General features: G+C 45.0%; 1 protein-coding gene across 1 annotated transcript in view; it reads left to right on the top strand.

The window, feature by feature from the left end:
• Ube2e1 (ubiquitin conjugating enzyme E2 E1) overlaps nucleotides 1–26,536 on the top strand; it is a 49,349-nt gene extending 22,813 nt beyond the window's left edge. The window contains exons 4-6 of the mRNA XM_032918272.1: nucleotides 23,955–24,087; nucleotides 24,731–24,878; nucleotides 25,767–26,536. Of these exons, the coding sequence (XP_032774163.1) occupies nucleotides 23,955–24,087; nucleotides 24,731–24,878; nucleotides 25,767–25,864 (379 nt within the window). The 3' untranslated portion in view covers nucleotides 25,865–26,536. The remainder of the gene's footprint in view (nucleotides 1–23,954; nucleotides 24,088–24,730; nucleotides 24,879–25,766) is intronic.
• Nucleotides 26,537–27,572: the final 1,036 nt, after the last annotated feature.

The following is a 27,572-nucleotide window of genomic DNA, read 5'->3' as shown; positions in this document are numbered from 1 at the left end:
TATTTAGTTTTATTTGAGTATGAGCATTTTGCTAGAGTATATACATGTGTACATCACATATGTGTCTGGTTCCTGAAGAGGCCAGAAGAGAGTCAGATAAACTAGAGTTACTGATAGGTGTATCCTGGTCTCACCATGCAGGTCTAGCTGTCCTGGACTCACTCTGTAGACCAGGCTGAGCTCAGACTCAGAGGTCTGCCTGCTTCTGCCCTCTAGGTGATGGGGTTAAAGGCGTGTGCTACCACACACACCATCTGGGACGTTTTAAATGTATGGACTTTTGTTTGTTGTTCAGTTTGTTAGTTTTTGAGACAGTCTACCTCACTATCGTAGCCTAGGCTGTCCTTGAACTTGTGATCCTTGTGTCTCTACCCCCAAGTACGAGGATTATAGACATATATTGTGTATTGGCTTATAGTCTTAATTTTTAAGAAAATTTACAGTAGTAGTGTGTAGATCAGATTGCATATGAAGACAGCTTGCTCATTTGGCTGTTTGTAGTTGAAGCAGTTGCTTGGTAGATAAGTGAGAAAAATGATCACAATTGGAAAACTCAACACTTTGACTAAAATTATAAACTGGGATTGAGTTTGTCTGTGCCCATGTGGAGAATGAAAGTGTAGATACTCTCAGCCTGGGACCAGTGCTGTATTTAGGCCTCGGTGACCATAGAGGAAGGATGTGAGCTTTATTGAAATTCTCTTTCATCTAACCCTTAGGCATCTGGTGTAGTAACTCCTAGTTTTGTTCCAGGCTAGCACCTCACAGGTCTTCAACAACTGGGTTCAGATAAAGTTAGGGAGGTGGTGGTGGTGTGGTGGTGGTGGTGGTGGTGGAGGAGGTGGTGGAGGTGGTGGTGGTGGTGGAGGTGGTGGTGGTGGTGGTGGTGGAGGTGATGGTGGTGGTGGGTGGGTGATGGCTGTGGTGTGATGGTGGTGGTGGTGGTGGAGGTGATGGTTGTGGTGTGATGGTGGTGGTGGTCATGGAGGAGGAGGAGGTGGTGGTAGTGGTGATGGTGGTGGTGGTGGTGGTGATGGTGGTGGGGGTGGTGGTGGTGGTGGTGGTGGTGGTGGTGGTGGTGGTGGTGGTGGTGGTGGTAGTGGTCTCATGGTGCTGGGCAGAGCTAATAGCCGGAAAGACTTTCTGTTCTGTTCCATAGGCTTTTGACTGATCTGACGTGAGCTCACGAGAGGCAAGGAACCAGAACTGAGAAAGTAAAGAGATCTAGCTAGAACGTGGGCAGAGAAGGGAGAGGAAAGGGTGCCTCTGGTCGTGTGTGTGTGGGGGAGCGTGGCATAGTGGCTGCTACTGTAGAGAGGTCTGTGAGCACGAAAGCATTTCTAGCCAACAAAGGGCATGAAAAACCTGCTTCCCGCCCTTTAATTCTCGTCTGTGACGGTCTATGCTTGCCTTCTAAGAAAGCAGCGTCTCCGGATGCTATTCAGAAGACTTCCAATATCCCCTGATGCGACCACAGGGTGATAAAGGGTCCAGCCACTGCATGTCATGGTGCCAGTAGTCTCTATCTCCTGCCCGACCCCTATCGTGTCACAGCAGAGACTTGCAAACACTGTGGGAGTCAGTGTGCCTGTGTACAGTGGTTACATTGTGTCACTGACGCTACATGTGCACCTTTCTCAGTGCCCAGTGTCCAGTGTCTTTTTTCCTTAGCTTTTATTGTCCTGAATTTCTTTATCTCTTTGCAGTGGGTACAGTGAGATACTTTGTATTGTGTAAGTTTAAGTTGTATGTTACATTTTCCTAACCTAAATGGGGTGTGCACTGTGAACCTTCGCCGAATGAACGTGTTTGATAAGTTCTTTGGTAATAACTTTAATCTAATGACTTTAATCTGATTTTTTTATTTTTGTGTTCCCCCATTTTTACAAAATCTTCCAGTCAGGTTGGAAGGCACAAGTAAATGCCAGTTGAGGAAGTCCCAGGGTGTCCTGAAGCTCTCTCTCTTCAGCCATCCTTAAACTCTGTAAATCTTAGTGCAGATGGAGAAAGAAAGGTTTTTCAACATGGGCTGTGTTGGAAAAGCTAAAGGGAGAATACTTTCTTAGGTTTCCCCAAATTTTGTTCTGTATTTAGATATAACTGAGGTTGATATAAGATGCCAAAAGTTTCACATCAGAAAAGTTGAGTTTTTCACAGGCTAACACTTGGTTCACTATTAAAACCGTTTGGAATGTCTTTCTGTTGGAGGTGCTCATTTCCATTCCCATAGGATTGTCCGTGGTTTTGGCTTCCGCCTTAGCATATTAACTCCAGTCATGAGCATGAGCTCCAGCCCTGTGGGTCTGGACCAGAGTGGATGCTTCACTGTGGGCTGTCAGCCTTCCTGCAGAGGGCACAGTGTAGCACCACACAGGTCGGTTTCTAGAGCATGGCTCAGAGCCTGTGGCCTGTCTCCTAGCCTGCAGCCCCTGCTGTCCAGCTGTGCTGAACTGTAACCAGAGCTTGCGGCAACCTTCCACAGAAAGGAGAACAGCGAAAGTGTCCTGCTCCCTTTAATGCTAGGGAGCTCTGTATCTCAAAGTGGATAATATTTTCTTACAATTCTCGTTTTTTTTTATTACAATAGTATTTTTATTAAAAGTTACTTGGAAGTTGTTCTTTAACTGTGTCTGCTATAGTGTGCACAACTGTTAGCTGCTAGCCAGTGTGTCTTTGCTAACACGTAAAACCCACTAGCAGCTAGTCCAGCATTTCTCATCCTGTGGTCGTGACCCCTTTGGAGGTTGCATAGCAGATATCGTGCATATCAGATATTTACATTATGATTCATATCAGTAGCAAAATTGCAGTTATGAGGTAACAACAAAATAGTGTTATGGTTGGGGTCACCATGACATGAGGAACTGTATTAAAGGGCTGCAGCATTGGGAAGAAGGGTGAGGGCCACTGGACCAGAGAATGCAGCTTGGGATGGAACGGTTCTGGAGTAAACAGTTGTGTGGCTTCCATCTCCTGAGAGCTCTAAGAACGAGATATACATCCCAAAATTATAAGGTATAATTATAATAATAATAATCCCAAAATTATTTTTAAAATTAAAGTGAGTTTAACACTGCATTTGTTTTAGGGCTTGGTGATATTCCCTGAAATGGAAAAATAAATTAAAAAATTAATGGTTCAGCTCCTTTATAACTGAGGAAAAGAATATAGAGAATAATGTTGACATTTTATTTTAGGTTTTACACAGGAGCAAAGTTGCTTCCTTACTTGAAGTAGGTCTGGCATACACAGTTCATGTCAGGGCCTCAGCCTGACTTGCAGTTTTGTTGTATAGAATGCATTAATAAAAACAGGTTGAGGATCCCACCTGCTACAGTCATGTCTAGGGGAGCTCACCCACCTGCTCGAAAACAAAACTCAGAAGCTAGGGTTAGGAGCCAAGATGTAGGCCAGAGAAGGCCTCAGTGGGAAGTGAGCTTGCTACGAACCCTGTTTCCTGAGTTCAGTTCCAGAAGCCAAGTGCTGGAGTGAGAGTCAGCTTCTGCAAGTTGGCACCTCAGTCAGGCATACACACGCAGAGTGAGTGAGTAAAGTGTTTTTAGGACCGGGACACTCAGGTGTACACATGCAGAGTGAGAGAGTGAGTGAAGTGTTTTTAGGACCGGGACACTCAGGCGTACACATGCAGAGTGAGTACTTTTTAATTTTTTAAAGTTTGTTTTATCCTTTACTGGATTTTTTCTCAATGTGTAGTATGGAGCCTAGGATCCTGTACGTGCTGAGCATGTGCTTGTACCTCTGAGTCACTCCCTGCTCACCTCCCATTTCACCCTCAGAGAGCTCCGCCACACTACCAGGGTTTGCTGGCCCCTCGGGAGGCAGGGATTGGAGGAGGTCTAGTCCAGCCTGCGTAAGTAAAGACCTTGCCCCAGACGGAGGGAAGCCTCAGGGTACAAGAGACAGCTGCACCAATCAGTAGGCTATCGTTTGGAGAACTTTTGTGAATTGATGACATTACATTTTGTCACGTTTTTCTATAGTTAATCTGTATGAATAAGCATTGAAATAAAAACATTCTTTTCAAAACAGTAGTCCAGTATGTAAAGGCATAGGAAAGCTAGAAGAGGACTAGCATCTCTTGTGAGGGTCTGGCTGTTTCTAATAACCCTTGAGCTGCTGGTTCTACTGTCTAGTTGTAGAGCAGATAAGATGTTAGGAAGAGATTTAGCCTTTTTAAGAAGGCCGTCTGGGGTTGGGGATTTAGCTCAGTGGTAGAGCGCTTGCCTAGCAAGCGCAAGGCCCTGGGTTCGGTCCCCAGCTCCGGAAAAAAAAAAAAAAAAGAAAAAAAAAAAGAAGAAGGCAGTCCTATCTTCCTTTCCTCTTAGATCCCTCTCTCCTTCCTTGCAGATCCCCTCTCCTTCCCTGTTCTTTTCCCTTGCTCTTTCCTTTCCCTCCTGTGAACTCTCCCTGCCCTTCCCCGTCTTCCTACACAAGTGGTTGACTTATTTTTTTTTTTTTTTCAGTAGAGCTTGTGGACTAAGACCCATTGGGTGCAGGTTGGAAAGGAAAGAAGTTGTAACATTGTTAGGTGGCTTGTGAATAGATTTTTACATTTAGACTTTGTAAGTAAATTGGTAATGACCAGTAAAGAAATTACCCGTGTACCTCTGGAATTAGGTCAGTAAGCAGTCAGAGTGCTGTATGAATTTGTTCTCGTTCGTTCACAAGCCATCCCTGAGATGCATCCACACATTGTGTGATGTGTTAGGAACACAGAGCAGGAAGCATTAGGGCTTGGCCATGTTGGAGCCCCAGTCTAGGGAAGGAATGGAGATTACATGAAAAAATAAAAACAAAAAACTTCTAAGTGTTCTGTATGAACTTACATAGCATTTCAATGAAAAACAAACTAGTTCTTTTTCCAAAAGGCACCAGTTTTCCTTGGAAGTTCTAACAATGAAGGGCCTATCGCTCATTTCACAAATGAGAGCACTCACATCTACAGAATTATGAGAGCTTCTTCTGTTGGCACACAGCAGATAGTGTGCTTGGGGTAGGACACGCTTCCCTGTCCCCAGGGGCAGGTGACAGGAACATGCCATACGCTCTTCCTGCCAAGTTCTTTCACTGGTCTGCTTCTCCTTCTGTCTGTTCAATGATGGGCTGTTAAGAATTCCATCAAGTAGAAAAGACCATTCGGTCACTAGTTTAGCATTGGTTAAGATGACAAGTCTCTTCTGGAGGGATGGCTCACCAATTAGAGGGCCCTGAGTTCAGTTCCAGCACCCACTTCAGGCAGCTCACAGCCTTCTGTAACATTCACATGTGTGTCCACACATCTCTCAGTGTGCACTTGAAATAATTGATCTGTGAGACTTAAGTCGAAAAACAGTTCTCATTTTTATCTCAAAAACTATCTCTGAAATGACAGAAATTACACTTGAAAATCTTGTCAGAAATGATCTGCTTTCATAAATACTGGACTTCACTTAAATCATTTGGTAATTCACCGAGGATCCGATGCCCTCCTCTGGCCTCCACAGGCACTGGGCATGCAGGTTGTGCACAGACAGAACATGAGCACACAATGGATGAATGGATAGATTGTATATACATGTCTAGGCAGGCAGGGGGTGCCTAAATACCAGTACACAATACATACGTGCATACATACACACATACATACACACATACATGCACACACACATACATGCACATCGTATCAGTTAAAATTTGTGGAAAGTAGACTGCTTTATCTTTTTGTTGTTTGACTTGGCTTTGTTTTTGGACATGGTCTCATGCAGCCAGGGACAGCCTCAGGTTTGCACTGTGGCAGGACATCTGCTCCTCTCACCCCTTCCTTCTCTTGTTTCTTTTTATATATTTACTTACATAATTAGGGTCACGGTCTTCCTCTAGCCCAGACTGGCCTGGAACTCCGAAGAGTCTGTCTGCCTCTGTCTTTAGAGTTCTGTCACTAAAGGCCCCTCTCTTACTCTAATCAATTGACTAGCTGATTAAAAAGCTGCTGCCACTAGGCCTTTCCTTCTCTCTTCTTTTCCTCTACAAAGGAGCTTTCCCAGTGCAGCCTGTGCCTGCATGTATAAGGAGTTGTTCCATATCAAATGTCTACGTCTGGCCAAGGTCTAAATCCCCCTCCCTTGAGCTCACAACCACACCACTTCCCTTTGACCAATCCTCTAAAGCAGAACTCTTAACATTTCTCACTCATACAACCCCTTTCTCTATTCTTAAAAAGAGAACCATGGTGTGTGTGTGTGTGTGTGTGTGTGTGTGTGTGTGTGTGTGTGTGTAAGTAGGTATAAAATTAAATATTTACTGAGAATAAATTATAAATTAAAGCCTATATATGTACATATATATATACACATATATATGCTACATATAATTTTACCACTTCCTAAAGACAAAGCAAGCCTAAATACTAATGAGATGGGTGCACCGGTTCATAAAAAGATGAAGAATTAAATTATCTTCACTGAGAATTCAGTCCTGCAGGACATAGAGCATAGACAGATACTTCAGTTTTATGATCATCTTTAAATCTCCCCTTATAAATATGCAATACAAAGTGGCAGAAGTGTATTTAAGACCAAACTGTCAGAGATTCCTTCCTGATCCAGACTAGCATTCATTAAGCAGTTTTATTTTTATCTTTTATTTATTTATTTATTTTATTTTTATGAAACTCAGGTTAGTAACTCAACAGCTTTTAAAATCAAACATTGAGGGGTTGGGGATTTAGCTCAGTGGTACAGCACTTGCCTAGTAAGCACAAGGCCCTGGGTTCGGTCCTCAGCTCCAAAAAAAAAAAAAGAAGGAAAAAAAAAAAAAAATCAAACATTGCAAAAAGGCAAACACAGAAAGTTGAGGCACAGGGAGGATCTTGAGTGGATCTTAGAGCAATGGAGGTGAAAATACACTATATGAAATTCTCAAAGAATTAATAAATATTTTTAAAAACTCAAAAATTTTACCACAGTACAATTCAGAGATGTACTAATTTGATACTTATATGCTAAGGAATGATGGATAAAAATTAAGTCTTTTTCCTAATTAAAAGTATTGTTTCTCCTACAGCATAGAACTTTAGTGTGTACAAGAAACTGTAGCTCATGCCATACGGTAGTCTTTCGCCCCAGCTAAGGTGTGCGAGGCAGTTGTGTGCCTGTCTCCATGCACAGTGCACAGTGCACACATTGTGTGCTCCAGGCAAAGACTTCAGTGATGGCTGGCAATGCCTGAAATCCCTTGGATACATTGAGTTTGAGTTTGAGTTAGGGTCCAGTCATTGTGTGTTCGGAAACCCTTTACTGTGCCCTCACAGTTAATGAACCCCATGGGCATGGTGAAGCATAACCTTGCCTTTGCACTCCTGGTTACTAGAGCCTTTTACTGTGTACTGCTTGTCTGTGAGCAGGCTCTAGCCAGCGTCTCAACACTTTTTGAGGTTTGAATTCTGCCATAGGTGTTAAATGATTACCAGGCGCCTCACTCCAAGTGCTAGCTCAGATGAAGCTTCTACCTCTGGCAATAGAGGTGGTCGTGTATAGAGACAGTTGGCGACATAGAGGGTTGGGTCCAGCCTTTACCAGTTAATAGCTAAGTGGCCGTGGGTGTGTTAGGGTAACTTACCTGAAGGCTCCCTCTGGTTCTTAGATGCAAATTGGGGGTAAAATTCTTTGCAGAGTGGTATTTTAAAGAACCTGCTGTGGCTTTTCTTATCTAAGATCTTCCTGGCTCTTTAAAGGCCTTGCATGGTTTGGCTTCATCTGTCTACCCAGCAGTCAAACTTCTCTTTTGTCTAGCATAGAACTCACCAGATCATAAAGTCTAAGTGGATAATCTGTTACCTGTAAGTTTGCTGCACTATTGTAAACACATGGGATTGTACTTTATACTTGCGTCTTGTGTGGAAAGACCACTGAACTCACCTGCGAGCTATGTCTGTGGATACTGGCTTGCCTTAGAGCGAAGGCTGGTTTTAGCTGCTATCATTGTGGTGGAGCTCAAGGACAGAGGCTTGTGCTCATGGCGGCAGCCCTGGTTGGCTGGAGATGAACATTCTGTTCCCTGTTCAGGTTTCTGGGGTTAGGGACTAGCGCTGCAGCTGCTGCTGCTCCAGTGCCGGCAGCCACACTCCTGACAGATGTCTTGCCAAGAGAGTCTTGAGTGCTCTAATTTTATCACTTCAGCAGTGTCTTGCCTGGTAGCCCTCAAGTGGTCATTGTCAGCAAGAACACCGACTGACAGAACATCAGAGTGGCAGATGTGGACGATGCACTTAGTTAACTGTATTGGGAGAAGTTTGCAGGAGAGAAACTGCGGTTTAGTGGCCGTCCAACGATGCCCATGGCCGGGTGAGATTTGTGAGCCTGGCTCTTTAAAGAACAACCTAACCAATGTACAAATACACTCTCTTGAAGTAATCGTTCTGTTCCTTAAAATGAGGGTTCCTTTATAAGCCACAGACTAATCTGCATGAAGCTGTCAGGTGTGTGTTCAAGGGCCTGATGCCATGTCAGGTGGCTCCCACAGTCACTCTCCACCCCGTACTGTCTGAGATGGCTGAGCCTGAATCTTGGGATGTTAGTGGTCGGCAGCAGCATGCCCTGGAGAGCCACCTGTCTCAGCCCCACATTGCTGGGACTGTTAGTGTCCTCTGTCACGTCTGGCTTCACGAATGCAGGCCATCTGAAGCCCAGTCTGCACACATGGGAAGCACTTCCTTCTCTGAGCTGTCTCCCTGGTGCGTTGTTATCTGTGGGGAGTGTTTTGTTTGAGAGCAGCTCCTCTGTCTTCTCACTTTATAACTCAGACTTTCAACTTCCAGAACTTTGCCTGCGATTACAGGAATGCACCGCCACATCCAATTTAAGGGTTTTCTTATCACTCTGACCTCCATGCCTCCCCCTATTTATCCTTTATGGAGCATTTTTCCTGTGCTTTGTTTTTTCTTGAACTTTCTTTTTGTACTTTAATGCTTTAGATCTCAGGTGACTTCCCCTGGAGTTTTTGAAATCTGTGCTTTTACTTTTAATTGCCAGAAGGAAAAAAAATACTTTTGTCTTGAAATTTCCCTTTCTCTACAATTTTGGTTTCTGTTCCTGGCTGCCCTCTAGTTTTGGCCATTGAATTATATTTTAGAGGGGCACTGTATTCCTTGGTTGTCTAATGCAGATGTAACGCGGTATTGAGAGCATCAGCCAGTCTGCTCATACTTCCCAAGAGACTGCCTGGGGAGAGAGAGCTAGACTGCCATCTGGGTTGAGTAGAGGGAGGAACCTGGGGGGCTTATTGTCCAGCACAGCACCTCTGCCCTCATCCATATTAGTGACCCTGGTGTTGAGTCCCTTCTGTTGTTTTTTCCCCTATCTCTAGAAAATACAGCCAGCCAAGCAAAGTTCCGTTGCTGCCTAACAGCTTACTGACAATGTAGCCATTCAAGACAATGTGCACATTTAGTAACTTGGGCTGGTTTGGTTGTCTCCTGCTCAGAGTCTCTTAAGCCTGCAGTCCAGAGTTGGCTGTCACCAGAGTTGGCTGTCGGGTCCTCTTTACAATCCTTTCTAGGCTTTAAACAGTCTCTGGTCAAATCTGGTTCCTTGCAAGGGAGGCTGCAAGCTTTGAGTAGCCACTTTGTAATTCTCTGGCCTCTGTGGGGAGTTTGTATCGTAGCAGGGTTAGCAGGCGACTCTAAGCCTTGTGTAAGTTAAGCACAACCTGGTCTCTGGTGTGATGTCGGCTGTTGAACTCTACCTGTCAAAGAGGCTCTTGTCACTTCCCCTTAGCTCTTGAAGCCAGTTCTCCCTTGAACCAACATTGTCCCATAGCAGCTCTTGCAGCAGCCTCCAGAGGCAGCCTCCCTAGGGAGGCCGCGCTGACTGATGCACGGTAGCCGAGCTTGTTTCTTGTCACCTTTGCCATTTCTTCTGCTTTCATTTCTGCGTTCTAATTTCCAAGCTGTTGCTGTTGTCCTCCTGCCCATATGTATCCCTTTTTAACGCCCTTACTGCAGTGCTGCTGGAGATAGGGAGAATAGGAGTCAGTAAATATATTCACTAGACCGTCTTCTATTTTATCTGTTCCTTTAAGGAAGAAAAGCCATTCCTCCCGTGCTTCGTTTTCATATCCCTTTATGCTTTAATTTTGGTTTGTTCAGGCATGCACTTGGGCCCCTTGACTGCACTATGTATCACCTTGGGCTGTGAGTAACTGCCTCCTTTCTGTCAAACTTTTATTATTTTTTCTTTGCTTTTGGACCTGTTCTATGAACTTAGATGGAATACTTAGCTACCTAAGCCATTGGTTCTCTGAAAGCATGCTTCATGTAAAATTGGTGCCCGGCGTGGTGACATGGTTTTGCTCCCAGCACTCAGGAGACAGACCAGTGGATCTCTATGAGTCCAAGTCCAACCTGGTTAAATATAAGTAGCAGGTTCCAGGCCAGCCATGTATACACAGTAAGACTTTGTCTCAAAAATAAAATGGGAAAGTCATAGAATAAGACTTTCTTTTGTTGTTGTTGTTGTTAGTCAGGACCTTGCTTTTAATCTTTTAGTATTAGATACTAAATGGCTGTCATTTTAAGAAGTAAATGTTAACCTGGGCACCTGTAAAATGTCCCACGGCAGTGTCACATTAGGACCTCCAAGAGGCACTGTAGTGCCTGCCTTTGTGTTAATGCTCTGCTCAAGAGATAGCTGTGTGCAGACAAGATTGGGTCACTGAAGCCAGAGAGTTGTTGGCAAGAAGCAGTGAGCTGCAAGGCCAGCCCTGGCTTTTACAGGGCCCTTCCACAGTCACTCAGGCTCATCCTCCTCTAGCTCTGCAGGCCATTGAAGCCAAGACAGATGTAAGATGATGTTTCTGTGCAGTAAATAGTTCTGTGTTTGTGGATTCATCTCGAGTGGAGTAGGAGGGAACAAAACAGTGCGGGCGTTATCTTCCCAGGGGCTGCTACAACAGTGTGTCATATTGTATCCTTAGGCAAGGACCATCTCATGGTTCAGTATAGGTCATTCCAGTGGCTGTCCAACTTCTCAGGACCCAGCCTCATGCTGGAATGGAACAGAGGGGAGTAGCCTTACTTAGATTGCATCTGAGACCACCTAACTCTGTGCTGGGGAAAGTAGGTATCGTATCTTCCTTTGAGCTTGGAGATGGGACTGGAACTGTTAGTTCAGTCTTCAAATGCTTCTGATTTCTGTGAAGGTGGGATTCTCCACTTTCAGACTGCTTCTTTATTGTAGAAGCTCCTCTTCTCCACACAAAGGTCTCTGTGCAACAAGTTTATTTTCAACTATTGCATTTCTGCAAATAAAAGAAATTAAATTGCTGTGTCTATACCTGTCTTGTCTGTCTGTCTGTCTGTGTGTGTATGTATGTACATGTCTGTCTCTCTGTCTGTCTCTTTTCTCAGATCAGTCTCCACTTTGTATATCAAGACAGAATTTCTTTTTCTTGAGCCCAGAGCTCTCCAGTTAAGCTAGTGTAGCTGCCTAGCTTCCTTTAGGATTCCTGTCTCTACGTCTCATGCTGTGCTCACAGGGCCTGGCCTTGCATGGGTTCTAGGGGTCTGAACTCCAGTTCTCATGCTTGCATGACACGCGCTTCACCAACTGAGGTATCTCGCCAGCTCTCAATTAATTTTTACTTAAGAAATTTTTGTGACACCGTTTAGTAGATCACTAAGTATCCTGTGGCAGATCCTAGTATGAAATTGCTTAAGCAGAGTGGGGAAGGCATCCGGTGATAAGCAATCTTGCTGGGTGTGGGAGAGACTATTACTGTAGGCAGGAAGCTAGGACTGCTAAGCCCAAAATGACTGCCTGACTGCACAGAAACATAACTTTAAAGAACTGGGGAGCAGAACCAGCAGTTGATTTCAGGGGTCAGTAAGATGCACGCACGCACGCACGCACGCACACCAGTGATGTATATTACCATCCATGCCTTCTCCTTTTCCACAGGACATCTTTCTGCAGGGAGAAAATCTAACACACACCAGCAGCTCCTTTCCTCCTCGGCCTCCTGCCCTAGTAACACCAGTCCTCCTTCCTGTGTCACTAGCCCCAGTTACCCCTCTGAGAGTCCTTGCTTGCTCCCATCCCTAGCAAGGGAACCTCGACTCCTCCACTCTGTTCCAACCACTCCACCCAGCTCCGTGAGTCACACTCCTGACTCATCCATCTCACGGCAGTGTGAAGCCTGGTGAGTTATCATCCTCCCCTCCACACACCCTCATCAGTCGCTAGGTCTATCCAGGTCTGTTGGTCAGCCCTGTCTACACTACCACTAACCTCTAGGCTTGAAGCAGGATATATCCTGTGCAGCAGCCAAGCCTGCTGTGTCCATCTGACCCCGTGCCACCCACACCATGTCCAGTCTTCAGACACAGCTTGTCCTCCATGTCTTGTGCCCTTTGGCCGAAGGCCGTGTCCTTTTCTGATGAGGAACTAACAAAAGGAGTACAGGTACCCAGGTTTCACTATAAATACAAATAATGAATTTAGAATTAATGCCTGAGCAGTGCCCAGGAAAACAAAAACAAGGCTAGGGAAAATGATGGAGAATCCAGGGTTTTAAAGCCAATGACAAGATAGGAAAGCCCGCTGTGCACAGCATACATCCTTTCTGCTTAGCAAGGCCCTGCATATCTTGGGTGGGGCTCTCCCAGTAGGGGTGACTGATAACCCCCATTTTCTCCCCAGTGCCCAAATATATTCTCAAACTCTAGACCTGGACTCACATCCTGTATGTCCAACACTTGTGTTCTGATTTAATTCTGCATAAGTAATATTTAACCTTTAGAGACATTGTGGCCTGCACATCTCTGCCTTTTTCTTCATGCGACAGTCTCAGCCGCTCCCACCTGTGCCCCGTGTGTGTGTGTGTGTGTGTGTGTGTGTGTGTGTGTGTGTGTGTGTGTGGGTGTGGGTGTGTGTGTATGCATGCATGTGTGTGCCCATGTGTGTCTATAATCTAAAGTTCCCTTTTATAAGAATATCATTCTATGGATTGAGGACTGCCTGATCCAGAAGGATTTCATTCTAATCATTTATATCTTCAGTGATGCTATTTCCAAATAAAGTTACAGGATAAGGTACTTGGATTTAGGATGTCAACCACAAACTCTCCGAGAGTCATAATTCAACCCGTAACACACACATGGGAGGTGCTAGAGGGGGAACCCAGTTCCCCGCTCACGCCGCCGTGTGTGGAGGGGAAGGTGCACACACACCGTGCGCTTACACCTTAAGTTTATTCTTCTCTCGTACATTACACCTTGACTTCAGCCTCTCCTACCTCCACCCCTCCCAGTGCTTCCACACCATTTCCCATCTCCTTCAGATCCACTGCTCCTTTGCTTCTCTTAGGAAAAGAATGGGAATCCCAGGGAACTAAACAAAATTCCTTGTAACAAGTTACAATCAGACTAGGCACAAACCCTCATATTTGGGGTGAAGAAGGCAAACCAGTAGGAGAAAAGGGTTTCAAGAGCAGACAGAAGAGTCTGAGACACTCCCACCCCACTGTGGTTGGAATCCCACAGGAAGACCAAGCTATCCAACCATAGCATGTATGCGGAGGACCCCGCTCTTCCTGTACAGGCTCCGTGCTGGCTGCTTCAGCCTCTGAGCCCCTATGAGCCCTGCCTAGCTGTTCTGATCCCTGCAGTCCTCCTTCCCCCTCCTCCAGAGCTCCACCTAGTGTTTGGCTGTGGTCTCTGCATCTTCTCCCATCAGTTGCTGAATGAAGCTTTGCTGATGACAATTGGACTAGATGCTTATCTGGAGTTCTGGTGGCAGGCATGGCCTCTGGGAGAGCAGAGGGTCTTCTTATAGTCCAGAAACATCCATACGTGGATGTCCTTGTTTTTAATATGGTACATTTCCTGATGTGAAGAGTTTGGTAAAGATCAAAAGAATTCAATGTTAGCAAAATACGTTCTTGAAAATTATTTTTCTAAAAGTATTAGGACGCTGTTCTGCCTTTGTTTTAGATTAGTAATTTATTGGTGTCCCCTCAGACTTTAGGTCCTTGCTATTGCTGTTGTTTGGAGATGATGGCTGCTGCTACTGCTGCTGATTAAACTGATTTGGAGCAAGCTTGCCTTTGATTTGCCTTGTTGTAGCATTTGAGTTAGACATCACTCCTTGGCAGCAGAATAGGAGGAAACAGACAAATAGCATGTAAATGGAGACTTTCACTTTTCCTTGTTCTTAAAATGGCCGTTTTGTCTTCTGTTTAGTGTGACCCCTGAGGAACAGGAGACTTTTGAACCATTTTAACCTTGGTCAGGTTTTAGGGCCCACTGGGTAGAGGTGTTTGCAGCCATACTTACTGACTGGAGTTCAATTTCTAGGACCCACATAGTAGAGGAAGAGAGCCAACATCTACAAGATGTCCTTTGATTTCCACATATACACAGAGAAGTAAATATAATTTTTAAAAGCATTTAAAATGAAAACAAGAACAGTTATAAGAATGCTTGTCATACTGTGCCCTGCCTCTCTGTTGGGGAAAAGTCAGATATGAGGAGTCCATAGTGGTCCCTTGTCTTCGCCCTGGGTACCCAGGTATCATGCCGTACCACCAGGAGGGGAAGTCAGAAACTGGAGTCTGAGGTCTAACATTCCATTAGGGACATCTAGTGCTAGGCCGAGATAGGCCGAGAGGGGAAGCAAGGACCCAAGAGTACCAGAGGGACTGGAGGGGAGAAAGCTTTCCTCCAGGGGATCCTTAATGAAACAGCTCTCTGAGATGATCCTTGTTTGTTCCTGCTGATTTATTTGATGGTGGATGTAAATGCACACTTTATTCAGGGTGAACCAGGGATTAAATGCCTTTTAGGAGAAAGAATACCCAAAAGGAAGTTCATTGGCTGCAGGCTTAAGGCTATCTAGATACCTCATCAGCATGGGGAGTAAGTCCAGGCGTTACTTTATGTGACTGCCAGGGTCCACTCACTGGAGTGGGGAATGGCTCCTCACCTGCCGTTCTCAATTCCGAGATTCCCGGGGTTCGAGCTCATTCAGTCTTACCAGTTCTTATGTCCGACTGGTAACACGGTCCCACAAGCCCTACACATCCTATGGATTACTTTAGAATCTTGCTCATGATGTCACACTGTGATAATACCCAGTTAATCCTACTCAGATCAACCGCAGTGGTGGCTTGCTACCCACCACACTGTTCTGGGTTCCCAAGTGAAACACACACACACAACACACACACACACACACACACACACACACACACACACACACACACACTGATTGATTTGTAAATCCCCCCAAGTATGAAATCTGTCTGGAATAGGCATTTATGATAAGTGAATGAGTCACTACTGAAAACCTATTTGGGTCTGAGAAGCAGGAATGATTGTCTTACCTCAGAGCCAAGCTGCCTACTGTGGAACAAGATGGAGCAGTTGAGGTGGTGGTGAGCACCGCTCTGACATGCAGAGCCTAGCTCTGCTCCTCAGCCAGAGCACATTTGTCTGGAGGAGCCTGAGGTGTTTGCCTTACTTCCACCACTCTTAGTAGATGATTGGATCCCATCTCTTCCCCTCTTGTTTAAATTTTCACTGTGAAAATATGTTGTAGAAGGAATGCAGGGCCATTGCTCTCTAAGTTAATAACTCATGGCTGGGTAAACGTCCTTCTTACCTCCCAAGTATAGCCTCTATTGAAAGTTCAGCTGCATTGTGTTGCTTCTAAAGATGAGGCTGTTTGTGTACTGCTATGGAACCTTGTTTGTTTTTGTTTTCTTAATACATGTTTATGTGTATTCTTCCTGTTTACTTAGCTTACCTCATCTACAAGCCACATTTTATACATACACACTACTATGTGGTTGTCTCCTAGCCATAATTTGCTTTAGATAGATGGTCAGTGAAATGCTTGTCTTTTTTTTTTTTTTTTTTTTTTTTTTTTTTTTTTTTTTTTTTCGGACTGGGGAAACCCAGGGCCTTTCTCATAGAAAAGGTTACCACTGAGCTAAATCCCCAACCCCAATGCTTGTCTTTCTTTACTCCTCCACTAAAAAACATTGCCTTTCTCATACAGAAAAGGTTACTATGTTGTTAATGTGCTCTCTCTATAACTAGTTAAGGTTGCTATGTTGTTAATGTGCTCTCTCTATAACTAGTTAAGGTTGCTATGTTGTTAATGCGCACCTCTCTATAACTAGTTAAGGTTGAGAGTTCATTAGCTATGTAGGTCTCCCACCTCGAGCAATCAATGCCTATGCATGGTTTCTATTGTTACTGAGTTTTAATAGTTAAGTTGTTAATGTTGTGTGTTGCAGATATCTGTCTGACTTTCTTAGTTTGGTTTCTGTTGCTGTGATAAACCCCCTGGCCAACTTGGGAAAAAACAGTTTATTTCAGTTTACAAGTTACAGTGTATCCTTGGGGGAAGCCCACAGACTTGGCTGCAGTTGAGTTCCCAGCTCCCCGGTGTTAGCTGACACTGTTTACCACCACACGTTCCCTCCACCACGTGCCCTACACTTGTGTTCGCTGTCCTTCCCTTCAGCTTTAACATCATTTTGGTCGAAGAAGCGTCCAGCTGAGCAGCCACTGATTATTGTAACTTTCCCTAGACTTGGATTCTGGCTAAAACAGGGTTGGTTCACATGGGCTCTGATAACAGTTAGGGGCTGGCTAAATTCTTGGTGCTTTTTCTCCTCCATCTCTGGGATAGGAAGAAGAAAGCTGCGGCTGGCACACGTGTGCTCTCTAGGCGGGTCCCGTTCTCTGGGTGACCTCTCCAATGAGGCAGCCTCAGTATGGCCAGCCTTCTGTAGGAAGTGGCCAGTGTCCTAGACACATAAAAAGGGCACTGCCCATGTAGCAGAGGGCATAATTTCCCCTATGGCGTATTCATTATTTGTATTTAGGGTATGGGTATTTGCCTGCATGTGTAGTGCATGGAATCCCCCGATGCTGGACTTACAGCCTGGGTCCTTTGCACGAGCAACAAGTGCTCTTAGAGCTATCTCTCCAGCCTGTGTTTTTCTTTTTAGGGAAAGAAACAAAAGGACTCAATTTGGCTGGAAAAATCATACTTCACAGACTTATATTTAAGTTTCACTAGCTATATTAAAAAGCAGTTGGAGAGTTTTCAATGAATGCAGTTGTTAAGAGGGTCCCTTTGAAAGAGCAGTCTAGGACAGTGACGGCTGTTGCGTGGGCTGATTACAGTCTCTGTCTTGGGTTAAATGAGAGTGGCTTCTCCCACACCCCCAGCTGTGAAGCTGCCCAATTGCATTTCTTTGAGGTCCTAGTATCTTTTAAGTCTCTCTGTGTATTACCTAGCTGGCCTGGAACTTGCTATGCAGAACAGATTGGGCTCAGACTCATGGAGATCTGATTGCCTCTGCCTCCACGGAGCTGGGATTAAACCTGTGTGCCATCATCATGCTGGGGTCTGAACTCAGCATGGAAATGCATGGTAGAGTGCTCTACCTCTGAGCTTTGTCCTGAGTCTTTGGGTTTTGAGATCAGACTCACTGTATAGCTCAGACTGGCCTAAATTTGAGATAGATCATCATGCCTGCCTATATTTTGAGGGATGGAATTATAGGTTGTCACTATCATGTTTGATGCCACTTATTTTACTAATTTTTAAAGTGATCACTTAGTGGGTCCTCCAGTGTTTTGGTTACAGGCCGACAAGAGCTAGACTTGATTGCACATAACTGTGCTGGAGTCCCGGGCCAGCCTGAGCTATAGAACAACATCATGCCGCAAGCCAAACAGCATTCTCAGAAGCTGGGCTGTGCAGCATCAGTGCCAAGACCCAGGGCTCAGTCTCCAGCACCACTAAAACAAAAATCCCATTATACCTTTAGACCATCCCATTAGACCTAGTAATGGGATTATATGGCTAATATTTATGGAGCTTTGGTCTATTCTAAATTAAAACAAACATTAAAAATCTAATTTTAAGCTAACAATATAAACAGCATTCTAAATGAAAATAGCTATTTTCTAAAATTAAAAACCTTAGAGGAGCAGCGCTATTTCCATATCTGTGAGTTGCTTTAATGTCTCTCGTGATAGAGCACAGCTGGGGTTTCATCTGCTGAGCCCTCCCCAGCACAGCTGCAGCCACTGTGAGAGTGGCGAGTGGCACTTGGCACCGTGAGAAACCTTGAGCTTATGGGTTTCTAGAAAGGGTTGGCAGGGGCTCCACTTGGCCTTCTCCCCCTGGCCACAAAAGCTAGCTTTCTCTGTTGCTGTCCAGAGGAATCCTCATGAGCCGGGACTGAGGGTATTCCATGGACTGGAGCTTCGTGCCTCCAGGAGGATGCTGTGTGGGTTGGAGGGGAGGCAAGAAAGTTCCAGGCTTGGTTGGTTGTAAAGTTTGCAAGTGTTCTCAAGACACTCCCCCATCCCACCCCACCCCCCGCCATAAGCAGAAAATTTCATATAAATGACATTTTTAGAGCAACAGGGGGCTACAAAAATACTTAAAATTGTTACTAGTACTAATAAAAACCTTACCAAACAATAAAAACCAGTTTCATGTCAACAGTAAGTGACCAAAACATTACCGAAACAAGGTTCCAACATTCCCAGCCCTGGCCTCAGCCCCCACGTGCACCCTGAGAGTGGCGGCAGCGGCAGCATGGAGGCTGCACAGGCAGTGGGAAAGGGCGTCACAGCAGTTGTGAACCCCACAGAACTGTGCATTGGTAGGCTCCTTTGTGAGAATTTTAGAAGTCTTTGGAATCTCTCCAGGTGGTGGTATTGCCTTCAGGGTTCAGCACTGACTACACATCCATTTGTTCTGTGGTCAGAAAGTTGGAAGAGTTAGTAAGAGCTCTTGCTGTAAAAGCAGAGGGGCCTAAGTTCAAATCCCCACACGCCCATGTGTTCCTTTAATCCCTGTGTTGGGTAGCAGAGACAGACCGATCCCAGGCCTTGCTGGGCAGCCAGTCTGCCACTAAAGGTGGACACAATAGAGGAAGACACCCGGACACGTGTACAGTGAAAACGGCTGACTAAGACTGGGCGTGGGGCCACACACCTGCGACTCTAACACCCCAGGAGGCTGAAGCAGGAGGACCCAGACAATCCTGTACTACATAATAAAGACCTCTCAAAACAGGACCCCCGCTCCCCCGCTGCCTCCCACTTAATCCACAGTACTTTAGATGAACTATTATCCTAATAGCTTCATCAGTCCAAGAAGAGGGTCGTACAGTTCTAATGGTACAGAACACCACTGTGCTGCTAGACCAGAAATAAAAGCATAGTGCTTTTCCATTTTCTTTTTAAAATCTGATGAGACCAGTGAGATGACTTACCAGGTAATGGTTCTTGTTGCCAAGCTGACAACCTGAGCTCTATTCCTGAAATCCACTTGTTGGAAGGAGAGAAGCAACTCCTGAAGGTTGTCCCCTGACCACACACACACACACACACACACACAGTCACATACACAGTCTCACACACACACAAAGTCTCACACACACACACACACACACACGTCTTTATTCCAGTATTGAGTGTAAATGTCCAGATGCATTAGGTTGTCATTACTATGCATTACACAGTATATGTAGTAAAGTGCAGTTGAAGGACTGGTCAGATAAGAATAGAAAAGGGATGTCATTGTCCCCCCTGATTTGAACACTGCCCTATAATCCTAAACAGTGGTGCAGCTTCTGACCTTAGATTAAGTATTGTTAAACACTAGTATGTATGTATGTGAAGAAATTCTCATTCTCCAGAGACAACATAAGACAGATGTGTAGCCAGATAACTGGCTGGTGTCGTACCTGTGTGAGAGCCCAGATAGAATGATTTTCTTTCTACCTTGTAATATATTGCAAAATCTCAAGATTCTACAGACTGTAGGTGACAAGTCAGCCTTCTGCTTTATAAAACGTTACATTAAAATTCCTTGTGCACTTAGAAGGCGGAGGCAAGACGAAGTCCAAAGTCAGTCTGTTATACATAAGATGTGTTTGTAGTTTCTTGGATGAGCCTGAGCGCTGAGCCGGGGCTGCTCTTCCAGAGGACCTAGGTTCAGTTCCCGGTACCCACATTACAGCTCACCACTGTTTTAACTCCAGTTCTCGGGGATCTCATGCCTTCTTCTGATCTCTTCAGGCACTGAGTGCATGCAGGGACAGCACCTAAACACATAAGAATAATAATGAAAGGGGCTGGGGATTTAGCTCAGTGGTAGAGCGCTTAAACAGGCCTGGGTTCGGTCCCAGCTCAAAAAAAAACAAAAAAAAAAAAAAAAAAAGAATAATAATGAAGGTTTGCTTGGATTCCTTAGAGAAGGCTGGGGCGTGGCTGATATCGAGTTCTTGCTTAGCTACCATGAAATGCAGGAGACGCGGAATTTGGGCCCATTTGAGATTTTTACTTCCTATGGACACTCCCTGTTGGAGAGTAGCGTGTTGGTGTAATGAGAATGGGATGCCATTCTTGACTGGGTGCTTAAGCCAGTCTCCTTCCCTTTATCAAGGAAGATAAGACTCCTGGGGTCCACCCTGTTCCAGTAAAGATGTCTAGATCCCCTGACGCCAGTGACATGTGGTGTGGGAGCCAAGTCTTCTAGACCTGCCTAGGTTTCCCAAGAGTTGGTGGCATCACTGCATCCCAGCGTCTCCATCTCCTCTTCTTGTATAGACTTTTACACAGATGCTCACTAAAACGTCTCTCCCCCTAGTTCCTTACATCAGACTGTTAAACTTAACTGTAGTTTGGCTTTCTGCCTCAGCTTCTCACACACTCAAGTTATGGATGTGGGCTCCCACATCACGGAAGTCTAGGTATGCTGAGTGGGTAGGTCTTATGGAGAGGGCAGTGTTGGAGGAAAGGGTCTGCCCTCTGCTGCCAGCATAGCTGATCATGGTCTCCAAGTTCCCTAGCAAAAGAAGACAAGACAAGAAATGAATTTAGTCCTGTGGGGGGACTAAAGGCTACACCACTACACCAAGCCCCAAAATTCATTTCTTACCGTTCTGTCTGCTGAGTTTGAAGTGACCCTGTTCTAGCAAGGTCTAGGACAGCCAGGGAACTATCTCAAGGTGGGGGGGAGTAAAGGACACAGATTCTTGAATAATGTTGGTCAGGGAGTAGAGAATTGTGAACTGGATTTTGCCATCTAACAGAACTGCCAGGATTGGTCTTCCTGCAGCGTTATAGGTGAGGGCGGAGAGAGCTACAATAAAATGATAATTAAAAGTAAAACACTAGGAAACAGACAATTGTTATCGTCAGTTATTGTCCTCTATAGCTGACCTTTAAACTTGAGTGTGTTCAAGAATCATACAGGGATCCAGTTAAAAAGTAAGTGGATGGGCTCTAGGGTAGAGTCTAGTGTGTGCATTTCTAACCAAGCAGTGGGACGTTACTTGCTTAGGGACCACACTGATGGCAGGAGTCCAACAGTACCAATAGCCATATGCATTTCTTTTCCACAGCACGCACGGAGGGGTAAAGCGGTAGCTGTTTTGTAATCAGCTAAAACCCTTTATCCTTCTAAGCTTGACTTGAGCTATGCTCTCCAAGGCAGGGTTTCCCAGCCTCAGCACGGGGATCTGCGGCTGTTTAGTATGTGTTGTGCCTTGTCAAGTGCACGTCAGGGTGCTTAGTGCATCCCTGACCTCTCCCTGCCAGGCACTAGAGCACCCTCCTTCCCAGGTGTAACAATCCAGAAGCGAGCGACCCCAGGGCTGGGGAAGGTCTGAGGCCGGCCTCTGGCACTGGCAGTCTTCGCAGTCTTGCTCTCAGGGGGCTGAGTCTTCACTTTTATGGAGTAGCAATCAGATCACGAATGTCAGAAATTGCTTGGGCTCTGTTTTGAAACATGGACATCAGGGCCCTTTTCTCTACTCTCACTTCCTGCTGATGTCTACCTGCCTGCTTTCACAGTCCTTTTTTCAACCCTAGGAGCTCAGTGTTTTTCTTAAACAGATAATTGCGGTGGCTCCTGACTTCAGTCCCAGCGCTCTGGAGGTAGAGACAGATGGGTCTCCAAGTTCAAGGACAGCTTGGTCCGCATGTGCATGGAAAGTGGGTTCTGTCCACCACATTGACTCTTCAGCCTGACAAAGAATAGTTCTAGATGGCAGTTTGGAATGGTGTTGACTGCATTTTAAAGGGCTTAGCTTTCCTCTATCAGTTTGGGATGAGGCATCCAAGACCTAAGTGCTAACAGTATTAGTGTAGTGAGGAACATTTCTTAGTTTCCAGACAGATGTCTTGTTTCACTATCCTCAGGGGGCAGGTAAGAAGCTAATATTCTGGTGGTGAGGTCTGTTTTAAGACACTAAGCTCATATATGACTTCTACTTCTTGACGTAACTGTCCCCAAGGGCCCAACCTCCCTTCTAGCCACCATCCTACTGTAGGTTAAGCAGGGGACACAAACAGGCTAACCTTTGATAATTGAGAACCCATTCTGTTCTTAGTAAATGAAGCAGTAAAGGTAACATCTTTTTACCAGAGGAGTCAGAGTCTATTCCTAGGATAGGGCTGGTTAAGATCTTGTTGGAGGCTGGAGAGATAGCTCAGCACTTAAGAGCACCCGATTCTCCTGCAGAGGATTCAGTCAGTTTCCAGCTCCAGGGGATCTCATGCCCTCTTCTAACTTCTAAGGACAGGCAGTGTGTGCTGGAGAGGGGGGCACACGTGAGTGCACACACACACACTCTCACTCACTCACTCACTCTCTCACTACATAAATAGAAGTAAATCATCTTTTAATCTTTCCCTGTACTACACCTTGTGATTACAAAGAAAGCATTATACTCTCTAGGTCTCAGAATCGGAGGGTAAGCTTTTTCACTCTGTTGCTAAGGTGCTTGAATACAGAGCAGTGGAAGCCAATGCCATGTTTTAGAAGGATGATGTAGCCAAATGAAGGCACAACCAAGTATGTTTAACAAGAACGGGTTTGGTTAATGGCTAGTAAGAGTCCGTGTCTAACACTGAGTGAGAACTGATTACGTACTTGACATTCCCCTCTCACTCAGTTTTTATAAGGTAAGAAGTATAGTCGCCAACTTGGAGTGACCCATGACCCAGCATTCATGGGAGCTGAATCAGGACTGTGACTTTCAAGACAGTCCGAGCTACTCTGTCTCGGGACCAGAGGTGGAGGAGTGTAGCGTAATCTATTAGCTAAAGCAGTTTTGAGTGTGTGTGTGTGTGTGTGTGTGTGTGTGTTCACACGTGTGCACGAGGAGGCTGGGAGTCAGTGCTGTGTGTCTTTGTGTAGACACAAAGCATCAGCAGGGTCCAATGCACTGCTAAGCATTCAATTAAGGAAGAGACTCTGGTTACTTAAACGGTTCTAAGAAATGGTGTAGCTCTGAGAAAACTTGTCACTGAGTCAAGAATGAGGACACGATCACTCTAGGGATGGTTGAGGAGGAGGTCTTATGTAGATAAAAGGGAGAACAGGCAGACCTCTGGGAAGTCCAGACTGAACCTAACGAGCAGACTGAATGGAGCCATCGGGGGTGGGGAGGAAGAAGAGAAGGGAGGTGGGGCGAGCTGACCAGGAGAGACCAGAGCTGTGGACCAAAGGAGCCATAGCCAAGATAGCTGAGCAATGGAGAGAAGATGGGGGAGGGGCTTAGCATGGGGGCCTGGTGAGAAGCTGGCAGGAGCTGGTTACTGAGTGAGACTTGTCCTGGGTTTCTTCAGAGCACAGTAGCCAGCAGCTTAGCTTCCGAGACACGGATCTTTATTGTTGTTTCCCTGACTACGTCTGAGAGTTGAGGAACGTGTGTGCAGCTGTAGCTAGTGTGTTTAGAGTGGACCTGGTGTTCTGTCATGGCTTACTTGACTGGTGGACAGTGTCTTTATACCAAAATCTCCTTATGAAGAGAACCCAGACATTAAACTGAAAGGATGAGGGGAAAGGGGTTCTTTTCCTTTTCTGGTCCAGCATCACCATGTCTTTATCTGCTCATGTGTTATTTCACAGCGCTGGTCCCAAAGGTGACAACATCTATGAGTGGAGATCAACCATTCTGGGGCCTCCAGGGTCTGTGTATGAAGGTGGAGTATTCTTCCTCGACATCACTTTTACACCAGAGTATCCCTTCAAGCCTCCAAAGGTAAGGAATCTCCTGTCTTCTCACGTTTAACTGTTCCTTGAGAAAGATTAAAGTTTTCAATGTAATCACAAAAGCCAGATTTCTTCCACGTATGTGCTGCTGCCCACTGACGCCTCCTTACCCAGTCCCTCCATGTTGGAAGAGCTGTGTGGACTGCGGTGCAGTCTAGATCTGCTGTGTAGGTCGGAAGAGCTTAGCTTCCTGCTGTGCAGTGTTTGCTAGTGTAAGTGAATGTGATGACTGGTGATTGGTCATAGGCATTTCCAGGGGTAAGTACTTAAACTGCTGTTTATAGCTTCTTAGACTTAATGACTCCGGAGCAGTGTGTTCCTTCCAGCTAACACAAGAGGCCAGCAGACAACCAACAACTTAGACCTATTGATGTCTAAACATTAAAACTAAGCCAGATGCTACTAGTCACACATATGTCATCCTACAGTCTGGAAGCAGAAGCAGAGGGGAGGATCAAAAGTTTGCAGCTAGTGTGGGATACATGGCACCAGGATGGCCTGATGGAGAAGAGAGGAAGTGTGGACTGTTTGCCTTGAGCAGTGGTCACTGCTGTAGAGTGAGATGGAGGGGTTAGCCCTGAAATGTCCTAATGCCCCTACCTGATGCTGCTTAACAACTGCCTTACTTTTAGGTTACGTTTCGTACAAGAATTTATCACTGTAATATTAATAGCCAAGGAGTTATCTGCTTGGACATATTGAAAGACAACTGGAGCCCAGCACTAACCATCTCGAAAGTCCTCCTCTCTATCTGCTCACTCCTTACAGACTGCAATCCTGGTAAGACTGTAGTCACCTGCACTGTATTTCTTACTAAATGACAAAGTACTTGTTTTCAACATAAGCTAAGACCCAGGTTCTCAAAGGACATTGTGATCAAGAGTTTAGAGCACTGGTGGGAAACGCAGCCACTTTACTACTCTGGGCTCATCACTAAGGCTGGGCGCAGCTCAGCTGCAGTTCTGATGGGGTTCACTGAGCCCTGACCCACAGCCAGTGCTCACTTTAGAAAGAGGTATTTTTCTGCCAAATACTTGGTGATTTCAGAATTGTAATCTTATTGGAATTAGTCGTTTTAAGAAAGAAAAATGATTTTTAAATGACTTTTCTGCTTAAACATACAAATTTAATTAGGCAGTGCATTTTCAGAGAAGTTGGGGGTTTGGGTTTTGCCTTTTCTAGGTATATAGACAGTAGATATTGCCAGTTAAACCAGCCGCAGAGACTTCCCAACATCCCACAGCTCTGATTGGTTGAACAGAGTTGGTCCTGGAACCTTGACTATCCCAGACTCAAGAGTTTGGTCATACACATGAAAAACAGAGTGTCACTTGTTGGGAGAGAAGTAGCATAAGAAAATAAAGCCAGGCCACTCCTCCCAACCTTCTAATTAAGATTAGAGGAGGAGCTGAACAATGGCCCAGCTGTTAGAGCAATTGTTCTTGCAGAGGATGCAGGTTCAGCTCCCAGCACCCAGGGGCCCACATCCATAACCTGCAGACAGAGTATCCATACACATGGAATAAACCTGTTTAAAAACTGTTTTTAAAGATAAGAAGAAAACACCTCTGACCACGTTTCAGACATGTGCATGGTGATGACTGCTGTGTGTTTGTATCCAGTGTCTGATTTCCTTTCTCCAAAGTAATCTGCGTGTTTTTCTCCCAGCCGACCCTTTGGTGGGAAGCATTGCCACTCAGTATATGACCAACAGAGCAGAGCACGACAGAATGGCCAGACAGTGGACCAAGAGATACGCTACATAAACTGGGTTTTCACAGTTCTTACATGATTGTCTGTCACAGAAGAGAGCTGCTTATGATTTTGAAAGGGTGGGGGTGGGAGTTGGTAAAGAGTAGGGTATTTCTATAACAGATATTATTCAGTCTTACTTCCCAGGATTTTGTTGTAACTTAAGGTATCTTGCTACAGTAGACAAAGTGGTAATAGCAACTTTTAGAGCTGTCACTTTGCAAGATTAGCTGACTTGTAGTACAACAGGAAAGAATGCATGTGTAGACACTTGTGTTCCATTGATTGTAGTCTACTGTACTTTCAAAACCAGTTTCAATTTGTATAGGTCACACATATGGCCATTTATGTAAAGTCCTATTTTCTTTTTTAAAAAAATTGGAATTTGTTTTTCCTTGTTAGAAGGAAACAATGGTATTTAACAAGTTTGCAAAGATGAGTTTGTTACCTCGTATATGTAAAATGGACAGCTGACTACAAGACACCATGTAGGAAACCACTAGTTAATGTATTTTATTTTATATGCAAATTACTTCAAGAGTTGGATCAGGATTTGTGGAAAGCTGTAGTGAAATACCTTAAGCTGTTAACTGTAAGTGTGGAATAGGAACTGCTCAGTCAATTGGTTGATTTAGACTTCTTATGTCTGCATTTGTTACTGTGCTAATAAACGATATTAAGAACAACTACTGACCCTGCTGTGTTCATTTCCTCTCTGCAATCTTTGCTTCTGAAGCAGGTTAGAGAATGCTTATTATTTACGTAAACCAGAACTAATATTTACACACAGCACATTTTGGAGATGTCTTTTTTTTTTTTTTTAAAGAATTCTTTATTTATTATATTTAAGTACACTGTAGCTGTCTTCAGACACACCAGAAGAGGGCATCAGATCCCATTACAGATGGTTGTGAACCACCCTGTGGTTGCTGGGATTTGAACTCAGGACCTCTGGAAGAGCAGTCAGTGCTCTTAACCTCTGAGCCATCTCTCCAGCCCCCTGGAGATATCTTAAAAACAATAAACTGTGTAAGCCAGGTGAGCTTCAAAGATACACTGCAATGCCTTTTTCTCAAAGCATTTTCTGATCTGCAGAGGAAGTGGCGGCAGACACATGAGAAACAAGCCCATGGGAAGCCTCCAGACTCATGCAGGTGAAAGCTGAGAACAGTAGTATACACAGGCCTTCTTCCCAGGGCGGATGGAGGCCAGGGATTAGAGCTCAAGGTCATCCTCAGCTACACGCTGGGCTTCAGACTAGCCTAGGCTACATGAGACCCTGTCTCAAAGGGGCAGAGGGAGGGAAAAAATTGACCCAGGACATGTTTACTCTACAATTTTAGAAACATAAGTAATTCCATGTATATTAAAGCACAAGATCTAAATGCAGTCAAAAGGAAAAACGGAAACTCCAGGCAGGGATTGAAATAAAATACCTCAGAAAAAAAGCTGAAAGTAAGTACCTGGAAGGGCAGGCTAGAGGACTGACTTAACCTGAGGGATAACCGGAAAAGTTTTTGTTTTGTTTTTTTTTTAAAGAATTGGCCAAGACAGCATGGTGGTACACACTTCTAATCCCAGCTGAGCAGGACTTGGAGGTCAAGGCTAGCCTAGTCTACATAATTCCAACCAGCCAGGGTTATACAGTAACCTTGTCTTTAGGGGGATGAGGGACAAGCCTGGTCGCTATAATCCCAGTATTCAGGGCACAAGGATTCCAAC

Source organism: Rattus rattus, chromosome 12 (assembly GCF_011064425.1).
Source record: "Rattus rattus isolate New Zealand chromosome 12, Rrattus_CSIRO_v1, whole genome shotgun sequence".
Lineage (NCBI taxonomy): Eukaryota > Metazoa > Chordata > Mammalia > Rodentia > Muridae > Rattus > Rattus rattus.
The sequence above is the reverse complement of the archived record's forward strand: the minus strand, read 5'-3'. Positions and strand labels throughout refer to the sequence as shown.